This window comes from Oncorhynchus keta, chromosome 10 (genome assembly GCF_023373465.1).
Source record: "Oncorhynchus keta strain PuntledgeMale-10-30-2019 chromosome 10, Oket_V2, whole genome shotgun sequence".
Classification (NCBI taxonomy): Eukaryota; Metazoa; Chordata; class Actinopteri; order Salmoniformes; family Salmonidae; genus Oncorhynchus; species Oncorhynchus keta.
This window is the reverse complement of record NC_068430.1, coordinates 58,461,240-58,478,389: the sequence shown is the minus strand read 5'-3', so window position 1 is coordinate 58,478,389 and position 17,150 is coordinate 58,461,240. Positions and strand designations below refer to the sequence as shown.

Below are 17,150 nucleotides of genomic sequence, written 5' to 3'. Positions count from 1 at the left end.
ATATGACAAACACAGGCAAAACACAGGGCATACAATTGACAGTAGACAGAGTGTTCATTACATGTGTTCATTACTGTCCCATAGAGTTCCTGCGACATTATTTCACTGACATTTTATTTGATCTCTGAGAAATGAAGCTAACTAATTGATTAGTCACTTTATATGTACGTACTGTATTCTAGACATACTGTAGCTCATCCTATATAACTACTGCTGCACAGCCAGTACCTTTTCCTACTTACACATTGTCCAGACTGCCTATACACCACCACATATTTATATTCAGGACTCTGACATTGCTCATTCTGATATTTCTTCATTTCTGTTTTTTTTGTGTATTTGTGTATCAACATTGCACTGTTAGACACTGCATTGCTGGAGCTGGAAACGTAAGGGTTTTGCGACACCTGCTTTAACATCTGCTGATCTGTGCATGCGACAAATAGATTGTGATTTGATTTGAACGATTTCAGGACTTGATTTCACCTCAAGGGGGCAGAGGAGAGCTGTAGGACTGTAATACTGTACCGCTGGAGGGATAACTATGTGTGTGCGCACACGCATTCCCTACAGGCAGACAAAAGGGCCCACGTATACACCCAATTCCATTCTCATTCCTCACACATGGTTCAGCTCAGTGTCCTTTAGAGCGAGAAAGAGAGAAAGCGAGAGAGATGTAAACATACAGTATGTTTCCCATGCCAATTAAGCCCTTTGAATTGAACATGTTAATTGAATTGAGAGAGAGAAAACAGACACCATGAGAGAGAGAGAGAGAGAGAGAGAGAGAGAGAGAGAGAGAGAGAGAGAGAGAGAGAAATAAACAGGGACAGAGAGAGAGAACGAGAGAATGACACAGAAACAGACAGAGAGAGAACGAGAGAAAGAAACAGGGACAGAGAGAGAACGATAGAAAGAAACAGGGACAGAGAGAGAGAACAAGAGAAAGAAACAGGGACAGAGAGAGAGAACGAGAGAAAGAAACAGGAACAGACAGAGAGAGAATGAGAGAAAGAAACAGGGACAGAGAGAGAACAGAGAAAGAAACAGGGACAGAGAGAGAACGAGAGAATGAAACAGAAACAGACAGAGAGAGAAATAGAAAGAAACAAGGACAGAGAGAGAATGAGACAAAGAAACAGGGACAGAGAGAGAACGATAGAAAGAAACAGGGACAGAGAAACATAGAAAGAAACAGGGACAGAGAGAGAGAACAAGAAAGAAACAGGGACAGAGAGAGAGAACGAGAGAAAGAAACAGGAACAGACAGAGAGAGAACGAGAGAAATAAACAGGGACAGAGAGAGAGAACGAGAGAAATAAACAGGGACAGAGAGAGAAATGAGAGAAAGAAACAGGGACAGAGAGAGAACGAGAGAAATAAACAGGAACAGAGAGAGAACGAGAAAAGAAACAGGAACAGACAGAGAGAGAATGAGAGAAAGAAACAGGAACAGACAGAGAGAGAATGAGAAAAGAAACAGGGACAGAGAGAGAGAGAATGAGAGAAAGAAACAGGGACAGAGAGAGAACGAAGAAATAAACAGGGACAGAGAGAAGAACGAGAGAATGAAACAGAAACAGACAGAGAGAGAACGATAAAGAAACAAGGACAGAGAGAGAATGAGACAAAGAAACAGGGACAGAGAGAGAACGATAGAAAGAAACAGGGACAGAGAGAGAACGATAGAAAGAAACAGGGACAGAGAGAGAGAACAAGAGAAAGAAACAGGGACAGAGAGAGAGAACGAGAGAAAGAAACAGGAACAGACAGAGAGAGAATGAGAGAAAGAAACAGGGACAGAGAGAGAACAAGAGAAAGAAACAGGGATAGAGAGAGAACAAGAGAAAGAAACAGGGATAGAGAGAGAACAAGAGAAAGAAACAGGGATAGAGAGAGAACAAGAGAAAGAAACAGGAACAGAGAGAGAGAACAAGAGAAAGAAACAGGGATAGAGAGAACAAGAGAAAGAAACAGGGATAGAGAGAGAACGAGAGAAAGAAACAGGAACAGACAGAGAGAGAATGAGAGAAAGAAACAGGAACAGACAGAGAGAGAATGAGAGAAAGAAACAGGAACAGACAGAGAGAAATGAGAGAAAGAAACAGGGACAGAGAAGAACGAGGAAATAAACAGGAACAGAGAGAGAACAAGAAAGAAACAGGAACAGACAGAGAGAGAATGAGAGAAAGAAACAGGAACAGACAGAGAGAGAATGAGAGAAAGAAACAGGAACAGACAGAGAGAGAATGAGAGAAAGAAACAGGGACAGAGAGAGAACGAGAGAAATAAACAGGGACAGAGAGAGAGACGAGAGAATGAAACAGAAACAGACAGAGAGAGAACGATAGAAAGAAACAAGGACAGAGAGAGAATGAGACAAAGAAACAGGGACAGAGAGAGAACGATAGAAAGAAACAGGGACAGAGAAAAAAAAGAAACAGGGACAGAGAGAGAGAACAAGAGAAAGAAACAGGGACAGAGAGAGAAACGAGAGAAAGAAACAGGAACAGACAGAGAGAGAACGAGAGAAATAAACAGGGACAGAGAGAGAGAACAGAGAAATAAACAGGGACAGAGAGAGAGAATGAGAGAAAGAAACAGGGACAGAGAGAGAACGAGAGAAATAAACAGGAACAGAGAGAGAACGAGAGAAAGAAACAGGAACAGACAGAGAGAGAATGAGAGAAAGAAACAGGGACAGAGAGAGAACAAGAGAAATAAACAGGGACAGAGAGAGAGAACGAGAGAAATAAACAGGGACAGAGAGAGAGAACGATAGAAAGAAACAAGGACAGAGAGAGAATGAGACAAAGAAACAGGGACAGAGAGAGAACGATAGAAAGAAACAGGGACAGAGAGAGAGAACGAGAGAAATAAACAGGGACAGAGAGAAGAATGAGAGAAAGAAACAGGGACAGAGAGAGAACGAGAGAAATAAACAGGAACAGAGAGAGAACGAGAAAAGAAACAGGAACAGACAGAGAGAGAATGAGAGAAAGAAACAGGAACAGACAGAGAAGAATGAGAGAAAGAAACAGGGACAGAGAGAGAACGAGAGAAATAAACAGGGACAGAGAGAGAGAACGAGAGAATGAAACAGAAACAGACAGAGAGAGAACGATAGAAAGAAACAAGGACAGAGAGAGAATGAGACAAAGAAACAGGGACAGAGAGAGAACGATAGAAAGAAACAGGGACAGAGAGCGAACGATAGAAAGAAACAGGGACAGAGAGACAAGAGAAAGAAACAGGGACAGAGAGAGAGAACGAGAGAAAGAAACAGGAACAGACAGAGAGAGAACAAGAGAAAGAAACAGGGACAGAGAGAGAACAAGAGAAAGAAACAGGGATAGAGAGAGAACAAGAGAAAGAAACAGGGATAGAGAGAGAACAAGAGAAAGAAACAGGGATAGAGAGAGAACAAGAGAAAGAAACAGGGATAGAGAGAGAACAAGAGAAAGAAACAGGGATAGAGAGAGAACAAGAGAAAGAAACAGGGATAGAGAGAGAACAAGAGAAAGAAACAGGGATAGAGAGAGAACAAGAGAAAGAAACAGGGATAGAGAGAGAACAAGAGAAAGAAATAGGGACAGAGAGAGAGAACAAGAGAAAAAACAGGGACAGAGAGAGAGAACAAGAGAAAAAAACAGGAACAGAGAGAGAACAAGAGAAAGAAACAGGGATAGAGAGAGAACAAGAGAAAGAAACAGGGATAGAGAGAGAACAAGAGAAAGAAACAGGGATAGAGAGAGAACAAGAGAAAGAAATAGGGACAGAGAGAGAGAACAAGAGAAAGAGACAGGGACAGAGAGAGAGAACAAGAGAAAGAAATAGGGACAGAGAGAGAGAACAAGAGAAAAAACAGGGACAGAGAGAGAGAACAAGAGAAAGAAACAGGAACAGAGAGAGAACAAGAGAAAGAAACGGGGACAGAGTGAGAGAACAAGAGAATGAAACAGGGACAGAGAGAGAACAAGAGAAAGAAACAGGGATAGAGAGAGAGAACAAGAGAAAGAAACAGGGACAGAGAGAGAACAAGAGAAAGAGAGAACCACTGTCTTTATTCACAGTATTCCCTTAAATCCCTGAGCCAGAGCTCATCCAGCATGGAGGGTCATCCAGTGGCTAACATTCCAGTGGCTAACATTCCAGTGGTTAACATTCCAGTGGCTAACATTCCAGTGCCAGACTCTATTTACCATGGGAACCAATCCCACACCCTAATACCAGGGAATTATTGTAAAACTCTCTATAACAATACTTTTTGTTGTTGAACAAAGTCATTATTAATTATTTTTTTTAAAGCTCCGAGCTCTAAAATAGGGCAATAAATACAAGCTCTTGCAATATGACTGATTGGAATGGTTCATCCTAATGTACTGAGTTTTGCTCGTGACCTTTCCCCTCATCGACTAGTTGCACTACACTTCTAACGCGGCTGTACAGTAGTAGGCCACACCCACCACGAGTTGACACCTCACTAAAACAGACCACACTCCCTATCTAAGACCTCACAACTGGCCCAAGACAGTCACGCTGAGTGCTTCCAGTTTCACTACTCCCCCCTACGTGTCACTGGGCCGGTTTGTTTTGCTTGGCCCGGTGCCCCGGGTGGGTGGACATGGTCTAAAATGTGCAAACTCCGCCCACCCAGGCCACCAGGCCCTTGCAAAACAAACTCACCCACTATGTCCCAAGCCCCTCCCTCCCCAGGCGGTTGCAGCCATTCAGAGCCCTGCTGGGATTGTCAGTAATCCCCGGGGCTGAGAAGGCTTGCCTGCTGCTCAAAGAGGCACTGAGCTGGGTTTATCTCTAGATCCCTGCACTGGATCACAGGATCCCTCACCCCCTGCCCCACACACAGAGAGTCACCTGGTGTCACGCCCTATGATATCACGGTCAACCCAACCCAGATGCCATAATAACTAGTTCTAGTAGAGATAGCAGTGGCCAGAAAGAGAAAGCAGGGACCCAATTAGTCTTCATGTGTTTTGAACAGGGGCCCAATAGAAATGCATTGACATGTATTTTTTTTGCAAAACAATTCTATAGTGTTAGTCCATTCTACCATGTAATGAGGGATTGTTTATAGGATAGTAAATCATCATTCTGTGGGCTTCACAGTTTCTGTGTGCGTGCGTGCGACCATGTGTGCGTGTGTGTGTGTGCGCATGTCTGTGTGTCCGTGCGTGAGTGTGCATGGAAGGACAGTAAAGCCATGGTTAGTCTGCTCATCCATTGGCTAATTATAGTGCTCTGTGTGGACAAGTGAACGGGTAAACCTCCTGGACCTATCCTGGGCTCTAACCTCTGACCTCTCTAGCAGAGTGAGAACATGGACACAGTCATTCTGTTTACCTGACTTGACACAGCAGAGAACCAATTAACTGAAAATGCACAATAAACAAGAGCACACAGAAACACACACACACACAGAGACACACACACACACACAGAGACACACACACACAGAGACACACACACACACACAGAGACACACACACACAGAGACACACACAGAGACACACACAGAGACACACACACACACACACAGAGACACACACACACACAGAGACACACACACACAGAGACACACACACACAGAGACACACACACACAGAGACACACACACAGAGACACACATATGCTGGATTAATGTACATCTGATTTTCACTTACAGCCAGCAGAGGCAGCAGCAGAAGTCTCTCTTAAATAGTTTGCTCATGCTTGGGACCCCCTGATATCCATCCACTTCGTCCTCTCCTCCATCCTCTGCTCATGTCTGGAGATCCCAGCCAGTGCTGACAAAGCATCTACCCATTCTAATTCTGATCATGTTGTGTGCTCATGTCTGGGGAGTTCAGTGCTGACCAGGCATCCTTTGATTCCAGCCCTGATTGGTGGTAACGTGGGTTGAGAGAAAATAGCAAGTGGGAGAAAGAGAGCGAGAGAAAGAAAGAAAGAAAATGAGAGAAAGAGAGGGGAAAATTAGAAGGAAAAAAAAGAGAAAAATGCACCCAGCTGGTCAGACAGAACATACAATTACAGTACTTAATGAGTCATCAGTTCACTCATGCTACTACATTATGCATTATGCAGACATGGATCTATGTTAATCTATGCAAATATCCAGCTGATACAACACTTTATCCATCACAGTGTGGGACTGCTGCCACAGCTTGAAGATACTGTCTGCATCCCAAATGGCACCTTATTCCCTACCTAGAGCACTTTTGACCAGATATCTATGAGCCCTGAGCAGACGTGGTGCACTATATAGGGAACAGGGTGCCATTGGGGATGCAGATCTGTATCCCGTACTGCATTAGGTTAGGTTTAACCTTAAACTTTGTTGATAGTATTACTACTTTGAGGGGTGCGTATTTAACTTCTAAAAAGATGAAAGCTATTTCAATATATTTAAATATTTAATAAACACTCATATACATCTTGGAAATAAGCAGAGGACAAGGGGGATCATGCTGTCCTTCCATGCACACACACACACACACACACACACACACACACACACACACACACACACACACACACACACACACACACACACACACACACACACACACACACACACACAAACTGGGGCCCACAGAATGATGATTCACTATCCTATAAAAAAATCTCTCATTACACTGTTTTTCTCCTAAGACAAGGCCCACAGCCCCAATGTGTTAAGAAATGTATTCATCTCGCAAGGGAAGGGAGAGGTAATGAGATACTCACTGATGCGCTCAGGTACCCTCCCTCTTCCCTCCTCCTCCGTTTCCTTGTGATAGTGAAATGTATAAAATGGCGTAAACAGTTTCATAGGTTTTTCCAGTACCAAGCCTCCAATCCCTCTCCATCTCAAGTCCTCATACCCTGCAAGACAAACACAAGCTGTCCCTCACCCCTGGGACTTCCACAACACACTAGCAAACTGCAAGTGTCAACTAAGTAAGCTTTACGTCGAAGAAAATCACAAACAAATCCATCGCATTTACCCTCCTCTCTTCCGTTCACCAAAACGAAGTGAACTTCTTGCCGAGGCCAGAAATAGCTGTGTAAAAGAGATAGATGGGGAAGGGGGAATTAAAATATTGAAAGAATAATGTTGAAGACAGTAAGATAGCACATTAATACATTTCACAGAATATTCTGTAGTAGGTGTGTACAGTACATCTTATAAAGGATCAATGTTTTGTATTATATTCAATCACTAAGAAAGAACATCACCGACTAAGGACACAGACACAGCGGTGTAAAGTACTTAAGCAAAAATACTTCAAAGTACTACTTAAGTAGTTTTTGTTCACTATTTATATTTTGACAACTTTTACTTCAATACATTCCTATAGGACATAATGTACTTATTACTCCATACATTTTCCCTGACACCGAAAAGTACTTGTTACATTTTGAATGCTTATCAGGACAGGAAAATGCTCCAATTCACACATTTCTCATCTGGCGGACTCACTAAACACACATGCTTTGTTTGTAAATTATGTCTGATTGTTGGAGTGTGCCCCCGGCTATACGTAAATAAATCAACAAGAAAATGGTGGCGTCTGATTTGCTTGATATAAGGATTTTTTATAATAATTTTTTTAACTTTTGATACTTAAGTATATTTCAGCAATAACATTTACTTTTGATACTTAAGTACACTACCGGTCAACATATTTTAAACACCTACTTATTCAAGGGTTTTTCTTTATTTGTACTATTTTCTACATTGTAGAATAATAGTGAAGACCTCAAAACTATGAAATAACACATATGGAATCATGTAGTAACCAAAAAAGTGTTAAACAAATCAAAATACAGTGGCAAGAAAGAGTATGTGAACCCTTTGGAATTACCTGCATTTCTGCATAAATTGGTCATCAAATTTGATCTGATCGTCATTTAAGTCACAACAATAGACAAACATGGTGTGCTTAAACTAATAACACACAAATGATTGTATTTTTATTGTCTACATTGAATACAGAATTTAAAGATTCACAGTGTTGGTTGGAAAACAGTATGTGAACCCCCTAGGTCAATGACTTCTCCAAAAGCTAATTGAAGTCCGGAGTCAGCTAACCTGGAGTCCAATCAATGAGACACGATTGGAGATGTTGGTTAGAGCTGCCTCGCCCTATAAAAAAACACTCACAAAATGTTTGTTTGCTATTCACAAGAAGCATTGCCTGATGTGAACCATGCCTCGAACAAAAGAGATCTCAGATCTAAGAACTGTTGACTTGCCTTGATGTTCATCAGTCCACAGTAACACAAATAGTCTATAAATGGAGAAAGTTCAGCACTGTTGCTACTCTCCCTAGGAGTGGCCGTCCTGCAAAGATGACTGCAAGAGCACAGCGCAGAATGCTCAATGAGCTTAAGAGGAATCCTAGAGTGTCAGCTAAAGACTGACAGAAATCTCTGGAACATGCTAACTTCTCTGCTGATGAGTCTACGATATATAAAACACTAAACAAGAATGGTGTTCATGGGAGGACACCACGGAAGAAGCCACTGCTGTCCAATAAAAACATTGCTGCACGTCTGAAGTTTGCAAAAGTGCACCTGGATGTTCCACAGCGCTACTGGCAAAATATTCTGTGGACAGATGAAACTACAGTTGAGTTGTTTGGAAGGAAGACACAGCACCATGTGTGGAGAAAAACAGGCACAGCACAGCACAGCACACCAACATCAAAACCTCAACCCAACTGTAAAGTATGGTGGAGGGAGCGTCATGGTTTGGGGCTGCTTTGCTGCCTCAGGGCCTGGACAGCTTGCTATCATCGACAGAAAAATGAATTCCCAAGTTTATCAAGACATTCTGCAGGAGAATGTTAGGCTATCTGTCCGCCAACTGAAGCTCAACAGAAGTTGGGTGATGCAACAGGACATCGACCCAAAACACAGAAGTAAATCAACAACAGAATGGCATCAACAGAAGAAAATACGCCTTCTGGAGTGGCCCAGTCAGAGTCCAGACATCCCATGAATATTACTGAACTGAAACAGTTTTGTAAAGAGGAATGGTCCAAAATTCCTCCTGACTGTTGTGCAGGTCTGATCTGCAACTACAGAAAATGTTTGGTTGAGGTTATTGCTGCCAAAAGAGGGTCAACCAGTTATTAAATCCAAGGGTTCACATACTTTTCCCACCCTGCACTGTGAATGTTTACACGGTGTGTTCAACAAAGAAATGAAAACATATAATTGTTTGTGTATTATTAGTTTAAGCAGACTGTGTTTGTCTATTGTTGTGGCCTAGATGAATATCAGATCAATTGTTATGACCAATTTATATATGAAGAAATCCAGGTATTTCCGAAGGGTTCACATCATTTTTCTTGCCACTGTATATTTTCTATTTGAGATTCTTCAAATAGCTACCCATTGCCATGACAGCTTTGCACATTCTTGACATTCTCTCAACCAGCTTCACGAGGCAGTCACCTGGAATGCATTTCAATGAACAGATTTAATTAACAGCCTTCTTAAAAGTTCATTTGTGGAATTTCTTTCCTTCTTAATGTGTTTCAGTCAATTAGTTGTGTTGTGACAAGGTGTGTGTGTGTGGGGGGGGTATACAGAAGATAGCCCTATTTGGTAAAATACCAAGTCCATATTATGGCAAGAACAGCTTAAATAAGCAAAGAGAAACAACAATCCATCATTACTTTAAGACATGAAAGTTAGTCAATGCGGAAAATATCATGAACTTTGAAAAACTATCAAGCGCTATGATGAACTGGCTCTCATGAGGATAAGTTCATCAGAGTTACTAGCCTCAGAAATTGCAGCCCAAATAAATGCTTCACAGAGTTGAAGTAACAGACACATCTCAACATCAACTGTTAAGAAGAGACTTTGTGAATCAGGCCTTCATGGTTAAATTGCTGCAAAGAAACCACTACTAAAGGACACCAATAATAAGAAGAGACTTGCTTGGGCCAAGAAACGCAAGCAATGGACATTAGACCGGTGCCAATGACACATTGGTCTGGAGTCCAAATTAGAGAATTTTGGTTCCAACCACTGTGTCTTTGTGAGACGTGATGTGCGTGAACAGATGATCTCCGCATGTGTATTTCCCACCGTAAAGCATGGAGGAGGAGGTGTGATGGTGTGGGGGTGCTTTGCTGGTAACACTGTCTGTGATTTATTTAGAATTCAAGGCACACTTAACCAGCATGGCTACCACAGCATTCTGCAGTGATACGCCATGCAATCTGGTTTGGGCTTAGAGGGACTATCATTTATTTTTCAACAGGACAATGACCCAACACAGCTCCAGGCTGTGATGGTTCTGCATCAAATGACCTGCCCTCCAAAACCCCCCGACCTCAACCAAATTGAAATGGTTTGAGATGAGTCGGACCAAAGATTGATGGAAAAGCAGCCAACAAGCGCTACGCATATGTGGGAACTCCTTCAAGACTGTCGGAAAAGTATTCCAGGTGAAGCTGGTTGAGAGAATGCCAAGAGTGTACAAAGCTGTCATCAAGGCAAAGGGTGGAATCTGAAATATTACATATATTTTTGATTTGTTCAACACGTTTTTGGTTACTAAATGATTCCATATGTGTTATTTAATAGTTTTGATGTCTTCACTAAGAAAATAGTAAAAATAAAGAAAAAGGTGTTCTAAAACTTTTGACCGGTAGTGTATATTTAAAACCAAATACTTTTACTCAAGTAGTATTATACTGGGTGACCTTCACTTATACTTGAATCATTTTCTTTACTTTTACTCAAGTATGACAATTTTGTATACTTTACTTCCACCACTGAACACACACACACCATACAGAATTTGTTCAACTGTAATTCCTTCCACATCAGACTCTTGTTGTGTCCCAAATTGTACCCTATTCCCTCTATAGTGCACTACTTTTGACCAGGGCCCATAGGCCTCTGGCTAAAAGGAGTGCACTGTATGGGAATACGGTGCCATTTGAGATGCACCCAGTGTTTTTGTGTCAGTTTTCCAGTATTCAGGCACTCAGGGCCTTACCATCACCCAGTTTCCCTGCCTGCTCGGCAGCCCCTCCCGCCCCTCCCAGGATATTGGTGAGAACGTTTCCCCCGTCCGCTGGAGGCTGGCCTGCCGCTGCACTGCCGATCCCACCTATCCCTCCAGGCCTGCTACCTATCCCTCCAGGAGGGGCTGCTTTAGAGCCTGCAGAGGAACAAGAATAGCACTGTCAGATGGTATTTTTATTTATTACATTTTTATTTAACTAGACAAGTCAGTTAAGAGCAAATTCTGATTTTACAATGACGGCCTTCCCCGGTCAAACCCACCCCTAACCCAGACGACGCTGTGCCAATTGTGCGCCGCCCTATGGGACTCCTGATCACGGCCGGTTGTGGTACAGCCTGGGATCAAACCAGGGACTGTAGTGACGCCTTTAGCACATAGATGCAGTGCCTTAGACCGCTGCGCCACTCGGGAGCCCAAGTATGTCGGGGGCTTGTCATTCTGTGTTTGGGTAGTATGTCCTTCTGTTTCTGGGTAGTATGTCCTGTGTTTGGGTAGTATGTCATTCTGTGTTTGGGTAGTATGTCATTCTGTGTTTGGGTAGTATGTCATTCTGTGTTTGGGTAGTATGTCATTCTGTGTTTGGGTAGTATGTCATTCTGTGTTTGGGAATTATGTCATGTGACTATAGGGGAGATGTCAGTCTCACCAATGCCTGTGAGGGGGGGTGTGACTGTCTTGGGAGGCTGTGCTGCTGCTGCCCCTCCAATCGCTGCTGCAGGTTTCACCCCCCCAATGGCTGCTGCAGGTGTAGCAGGGGTCACCTGTCACAGAACAGAAAGAGAGGGGAACAAAATCATTACTGTCTAGCTGTTCACCAAGAGGTAGAAAGTAAGATGCATACATTTTCACATGACATTCAATGGATCTTGAAATACCAACCCCATCTAAGATGTACTTACGACTGTGGTTGGTGACTGGCCTGTGGCGGGTCCAGCTGGCTGCCGGCCTTGTGCCGGAGTCTGGACAGGTTTATCCTGGTGCTGTGCCACTCCTGGTCCTGCCCCTGGTCCTGTACCTGGTCCTGTCCCTGGTCCTGTCCCTGGTCCTGCCATGGGACCTGGCCCTGCGGTCCCTGGATTGGCCTGAGGCCCACCAGCAGTGGTCTGAGGAAGCTGGCTCTGCTGCAGGGGCTGCTGCTGCTGCTGCTGGGTGCGTTGCTGCTGCTGGCCAGGCTGCTGGGCTGGCTGTCCCCCGTCTGGCCCCTGGGACCCAGGCTGTCTGCCTGACTGGGACTGCCCACTGGAACGCTGCCCCTGCTGCTGGGGCCCCCCTGGACCACCCTGGGGTTGCTGCCCCAGGCCCTGCTTGGCCCCTGCAGAGGGCACCCCCTCCTGTCTCCTGGAAGACGAGCCCGGCGGCCTCTGACCCCTGCCCCCGGTGCCCTCACGGTGGTGTCCAGAGGCCGGATCACGGGAGGAGTAGTCCCCAGAGTCCCGATCCCGGTAGCCCTCCCGGGAGGAACGGGGTTCCGAGCCTCCCCTCTTCTGGGTGGAGGAGGATCCACGGGCCTCAGAGCGGGCGGATGGGTCTTTGGGGTGTGTTCTGGAGGAGCGGCTGGACGACCGGGGCTCCTCGCCAGAGTGGCGGGAAGATGAGTGCCTCCCCGAACTGCCGCCGCTACTGCCATGGTAACCACGGTGGTCACGGGATGATGAGGTGGACGAGGGGTGGCGAGGTTGGTTGTTGTACTCATCTTGAGGCCACAGGTCCTGCTCCTCGGGGGGCTCGTCGTAGTCATGGTAGGTGTGCTTCACGTTGGCGCCGGTCTGTTGTCTACCTGTGGAGATGTGGCCTGCACTCCCGTGGTGTCTGGAGCGGTTGGCGCGAGCCTCCCTCGGCTTCTCAAACCAGTCCGTCTCCTCCTGACCCAGATGATAGGCTTTTTGGACAACAAAGATTATCATCAGTCAGTTTCCTTTTCTTTTGTGATGTGAAGAGAGGAGAAGAAGAGAGACATGCAGACTGAACTGAATCCATGCGGAAGACAGACAAAAAGACGGGCCCAAAGTCTCAAAAGCATGCAAAGTCTTTCAGAGTCAAACAAAAAACAGCAAAAACATGTAAAATCACAAAACTCAAAAAAATGTAAATGTTTTCAGCATGCAACAACAGAAAAAGATATACGAAACATAGGCATATGCGGTTTATGCATTGGGCACAACATGCACGTCTTTTCAAACAGTCACATAATAGAAGGAGCCGTCGTGCTGCTCTGAAGACCACACTTGGCATACAGACTCTTTCCAGCAGACAGAGAGACAGAGGAGGTCAGGCAGTTAGTGGCATTCAGCACCAGTTACCTTCGCTGTCCGACACAGCTGCGTGCATGTCGTCTACAAGGTATGAGTCATCTGGTTTGTACACGTGGCTCCTGGGCAGGTCCTTCATGTGGTGATCCTGGACGTCCGGCAGGGAGTGGCTGGAGCCATACTGGTTCCTCACGTCATGGGGATCCCCTGGTACCCCAGTGCCGCCTCGTCCGATCCCCACAGGCTTCCCCACGGGGCTGAGGGGGCTCTCCTCCTCTGAGTTCCGTCCACCGCGGTTGCCTCTCTGAGACCGCTCCAAGGCATCCCTCTCGTAGGACTTGCTCCTGTAGCCTGAGGAGTCCCTGGAGGAGATCTTGTCCATGCCGTAGCCTGTCGACCGGGATCTCCCCGAGCCGTACATCCGGTCCTCCTCTTCCAGGGCTTCCCGGCTTCCCGGCTGGCCGCCATAGTACTTCTGCTGGTCGTAGCCGCTCTTCTTCACCCCGGACCGGGACACCACGGTGCAGCTGCCGCCGGTAGAGGTTGTCATGGTGTAAGAGGCCAGGTCAGACTCCACGTCCCGCGCCTCCTCGATGGGGGAGAATTTTGAGATCTTCTGCTCCATGCCTTGCTTCCTGTGCTTGCTGCGCTTACCGGAGGAGACCACAGCAGGGGCCAGGTTCTTGGATGGGTGTTTTTGGGGCCCTGGGCCCCCTGGACGTGTTGTGCTGGGGTGTTTATTATAGTCGTCATAGTAATAAGAAGATCCCCCAGTAGTGCTGGTCCGGGGGTCCACAGCGCCCTGCTGGTGGTAGCCCGTGGTGCCTGCAGGCATGTACGGGTCCACAGGCTCATTGCCGTAGCCAGTCTGGCGCACGGGGCCGTTCTCACCGTAACGTCCTCCTATTGGATGGCCAAGAGCATCAACAGCAGGGCCCGTGTTCTCTTTGGTCAGCTCGCTGATGTCGTCAATCATGACGTAGTTCCTGGGGATATTCTGCTCCAGGTTGGAGGTGTAGAGGCCGTCTGCAGCATAGGCTGATGTGGGGCTGTCCACACCGTGGGTCAGCACAGGTTCCGGGGGGCGGTACTGCCCGTAGGCGTTGGGCATGGTGTTAGAGGCATAGACTGAGCCAAAGCAGGTGTCTGGAGCTGATGTGGCCACCGAGACGGCAGGGTTACTGATCACCTCGTAGTTGGTGGGCAGCTTCTGTTCCAGGTCGGCCAGGGAGGTCTGACGAGGCCTCTGGTGGACAGTAAGGATCTCAGCCTGGGGCTGATAGGACATCCCCTGGCCGGGATAGGGGCTCTGGCCTGGGTAGGGGAGGTGTTGGCCTGGGATAGAGGGGTTGGGAGGCTGGAAACCCTGGTGGCTATGCTGCTGCATGCCCAGGTCTGTATGGTAGGATGGCTGGCCATAGCCCCCGTGGGCTGGGTAGCCTGGCTGGGTCTGGTAACCTGGGCCTTGGGGTGGGTGTGGCTGGAAGGTGCCTGGCTGGGGCTGGCCAGCTGTTGGGTACTGAGGGGGCTGGAAACCGATCTGTTGGTAAGCAGCGGTAGGCTGCTGTGTGGGCGTGGGCTGGCTCTGTGCGTACTGATAGGCCATGTAGGAGGAGGTGGGCGGGTACTGGGAGGCCGGGCCGAGGTCGTTGGTGAACTGGCTCAGAGGCGCCGTACTAGGCCTCGTCAGCAGACCGTTACCATCGAATGTCCCCGTGGCCGCAACCATCCTCAGGTTGTTAAGCTCGGTGTCCGACATGTAGTCACGGGCATCGCCCATGCAGCGCATGTAGGCCAGCTCCCTCCTCTCCCTCTCCTTCACCAGGGTCTCCTTGCGCTGATGGATGCCCAGTTCCAGGTACCGCAGCTTGGCGTCAATCTCCTTCTCCTCCTCCTCCAACTCCTGCTGCTGCTTGCGGAGCTTGGTAGACTCCTGCTCCACGGCCTTCAGCTCGCTCAGCAGGCCAGCCTTAGTGACTCCCTGGGCAGGCCTTGGCAGCACCCTCTGGGGCTGCATCCCCGGGGGGCTGCTGTACATGTGGGACATGGCTGGGGTGACGATGGGGAGAGGGCTTTCTTCTGGAGGAGGGCTAGGCAGGGTCCTCTTCACCTTTCTCATCAGAGAGTTCTGCTGCTGCTGCAGGGTGGCCATCTGGAGCTAGAGAAAGAGAAGCACCATTAGGACGACACGCACATAACAATGAACAGAATGCCTGCATGGAAATCAGACTAATTGCACTAAAGTGCTTATGTGACGATTAGAGTCCAGTCTCCCTCTTCTACTCATTGGAATTTTTTTTATAGCTTAATTCAGAAAATGTCAATTTCATAGAATAGCTTAGCATCAATTTAAGGTAAAATGTATAATTATGTTTCAAATTAGTTTGGGTCCATTAAAAAACACTTCCATCATAAATAAATGAGCAAAAATAATAACCAAGAGCAAGTTTCTTATTAAACAGAACTGTAAAAGATGAGTGCTACAATGGGAAGAGACCGTGAAGAATAATGTCCACATGAGAGAGAATAGACAATCTGGGAGCGATTCTCAGCATAAATAATTCATATTGTTATTTTCAGAGCCTTATAAAATTCCAATCGTAACATAGTCATCCACCTTGTCCTTTCTTGTCTCAAACCCAAATGGCAACAACAACAGACTAAAAGAGCAATAATACATTTTTGTTCACAGAAGAGAAAAAACATTCAAACATGGCAAGATTCCTTCTTTCTACTTACAGTTTAGGAGTTGTGTAGACCCATGGTGAATTGAATAAGTATCCGTGAGAATGCCATTTTTACAAATGTTGATGAATGGCCAGCACAAATAAAACAAGAGAATATATGTAAAAATCCTCTTATGATTTCTATGTGTGCCTGTTCCTCTGACAGCCTTCGCACTGAGTGCAGAAGGATCTGACTTTACTTTGACCAGCTGCTAACATGCCGGAAGACAGCAGGGCTGTAGCAGGATGCCTTCACATTGTGTCTCCCCTTGGCATGTCTAAGGGCTTTGCCAGATATAGCGGGGATAGCATGATGGAGAAAAAGAGGGATGGGGTGGGAGGGAGAGTGTGTGTGTGTGTGTGTGTGTGTGTGTGTGTGTGTGTGTGTGTGTGTGTGTGTGTGTGTGTGTGTGTGTGTGTGTGTGTGTGTGTGTGTGTGTGTGTGTGTGTGTGTGTGTGTGTGTGTGTGTGTGTGTGTGTGTGTGTGTGAGTGAGTGAAAGCAAGAAAAGGCAAAGTAGAAAAAATCAAATGATATCAGGGAAAACTATGGAGTGAGAAACAGAGATGATGGTATAATGGAGTAAAGGGGAAGCTTGCTTGGTGCCTGGCATGGACAGCTGCTCTCCTGAGAACATTCTGTCACGTCCTTTGATGCCAAACCCTGTGTGATGCATATGTGCTCTCACACAAGACTCTAGTCTATTCAGTATCACTCTGTTCACTATTGTGTTGTCTACTCTCTATGCTCTCAACTGTATATAGCACAGTTATAATAAAAACATTATTTGAGAACAAATGCTTGTTCTCTTCAAAGTAATAAATGTATGTATTTATTTTCATAGCAGGTCATTATGATTTACAGTGTCTTAACCCTGTTAGTCCCAAGTATTTTTGCAAATGCATTTTTGCAACACACGAAAATACCTCCAGTTCTGGCTCAGAATGTTTGTTTCTCAATTTTATTTTTCTACATACTCTCTATATTTTAGAGAAGACAGGACACACACCAGTTGCTACTAAGAGTTACATCTAGGTCTAAACATGAGTTTACCCAGCAAACAGGGGGTGTGCTAAGAACATTAGGCGACGTTCCCATTAGGTCCCTTTAAGGGTTTTGGCGA

General features: G+C 46.0%; 1 protein-coding gene across 2 annotated transcripts in view; it reads right to left on the bottom strand.

Annotated features, from left to right (window-relative positions):
• LOC118389055 (protein bassoon-like) overlaps positions 1–17,150 on the bottom strand; it is a 125,191-nt gene that overhangs the window by 2,710 nt on the left and 105,331 nt on the right. For both annotated transcript variants that reach the window (XM_052527358.1, XM_052527359.1), the window contains exons 6-12: positions 13,354–15,460; positions 11,953–12,932; positions 11,700–11,814; positions 11,024–11,188; positions 7,005–7,060; positions 6,745–6,882; positions 5,682–5,896 (exon numbers count right to left, since the gene is read on the bottom strand). In XM_052527358.1, coding sequence (XP_052383318.1) covers positions 7,020–7,060; positions 11,024–11,188; positions 11,700–11,814; positions 11,953–12,932; positions 13,354–15,460 — 3,408 coding nt within the window. In that variant the 3' untranslated portion in view covers positions 5,682–5,896; positions 6,745–6,882; positions 7,005–7,019. The remainder of the gene's footprint in view (positions 1–5,681; positions 5,897–6,744; positions 6,883–7,004; positions 7,061–11,023; positions 11,189–11,699; positions 11,815–11,952; positions 12,933–13,353; positions 15,461–17,150) is intronic.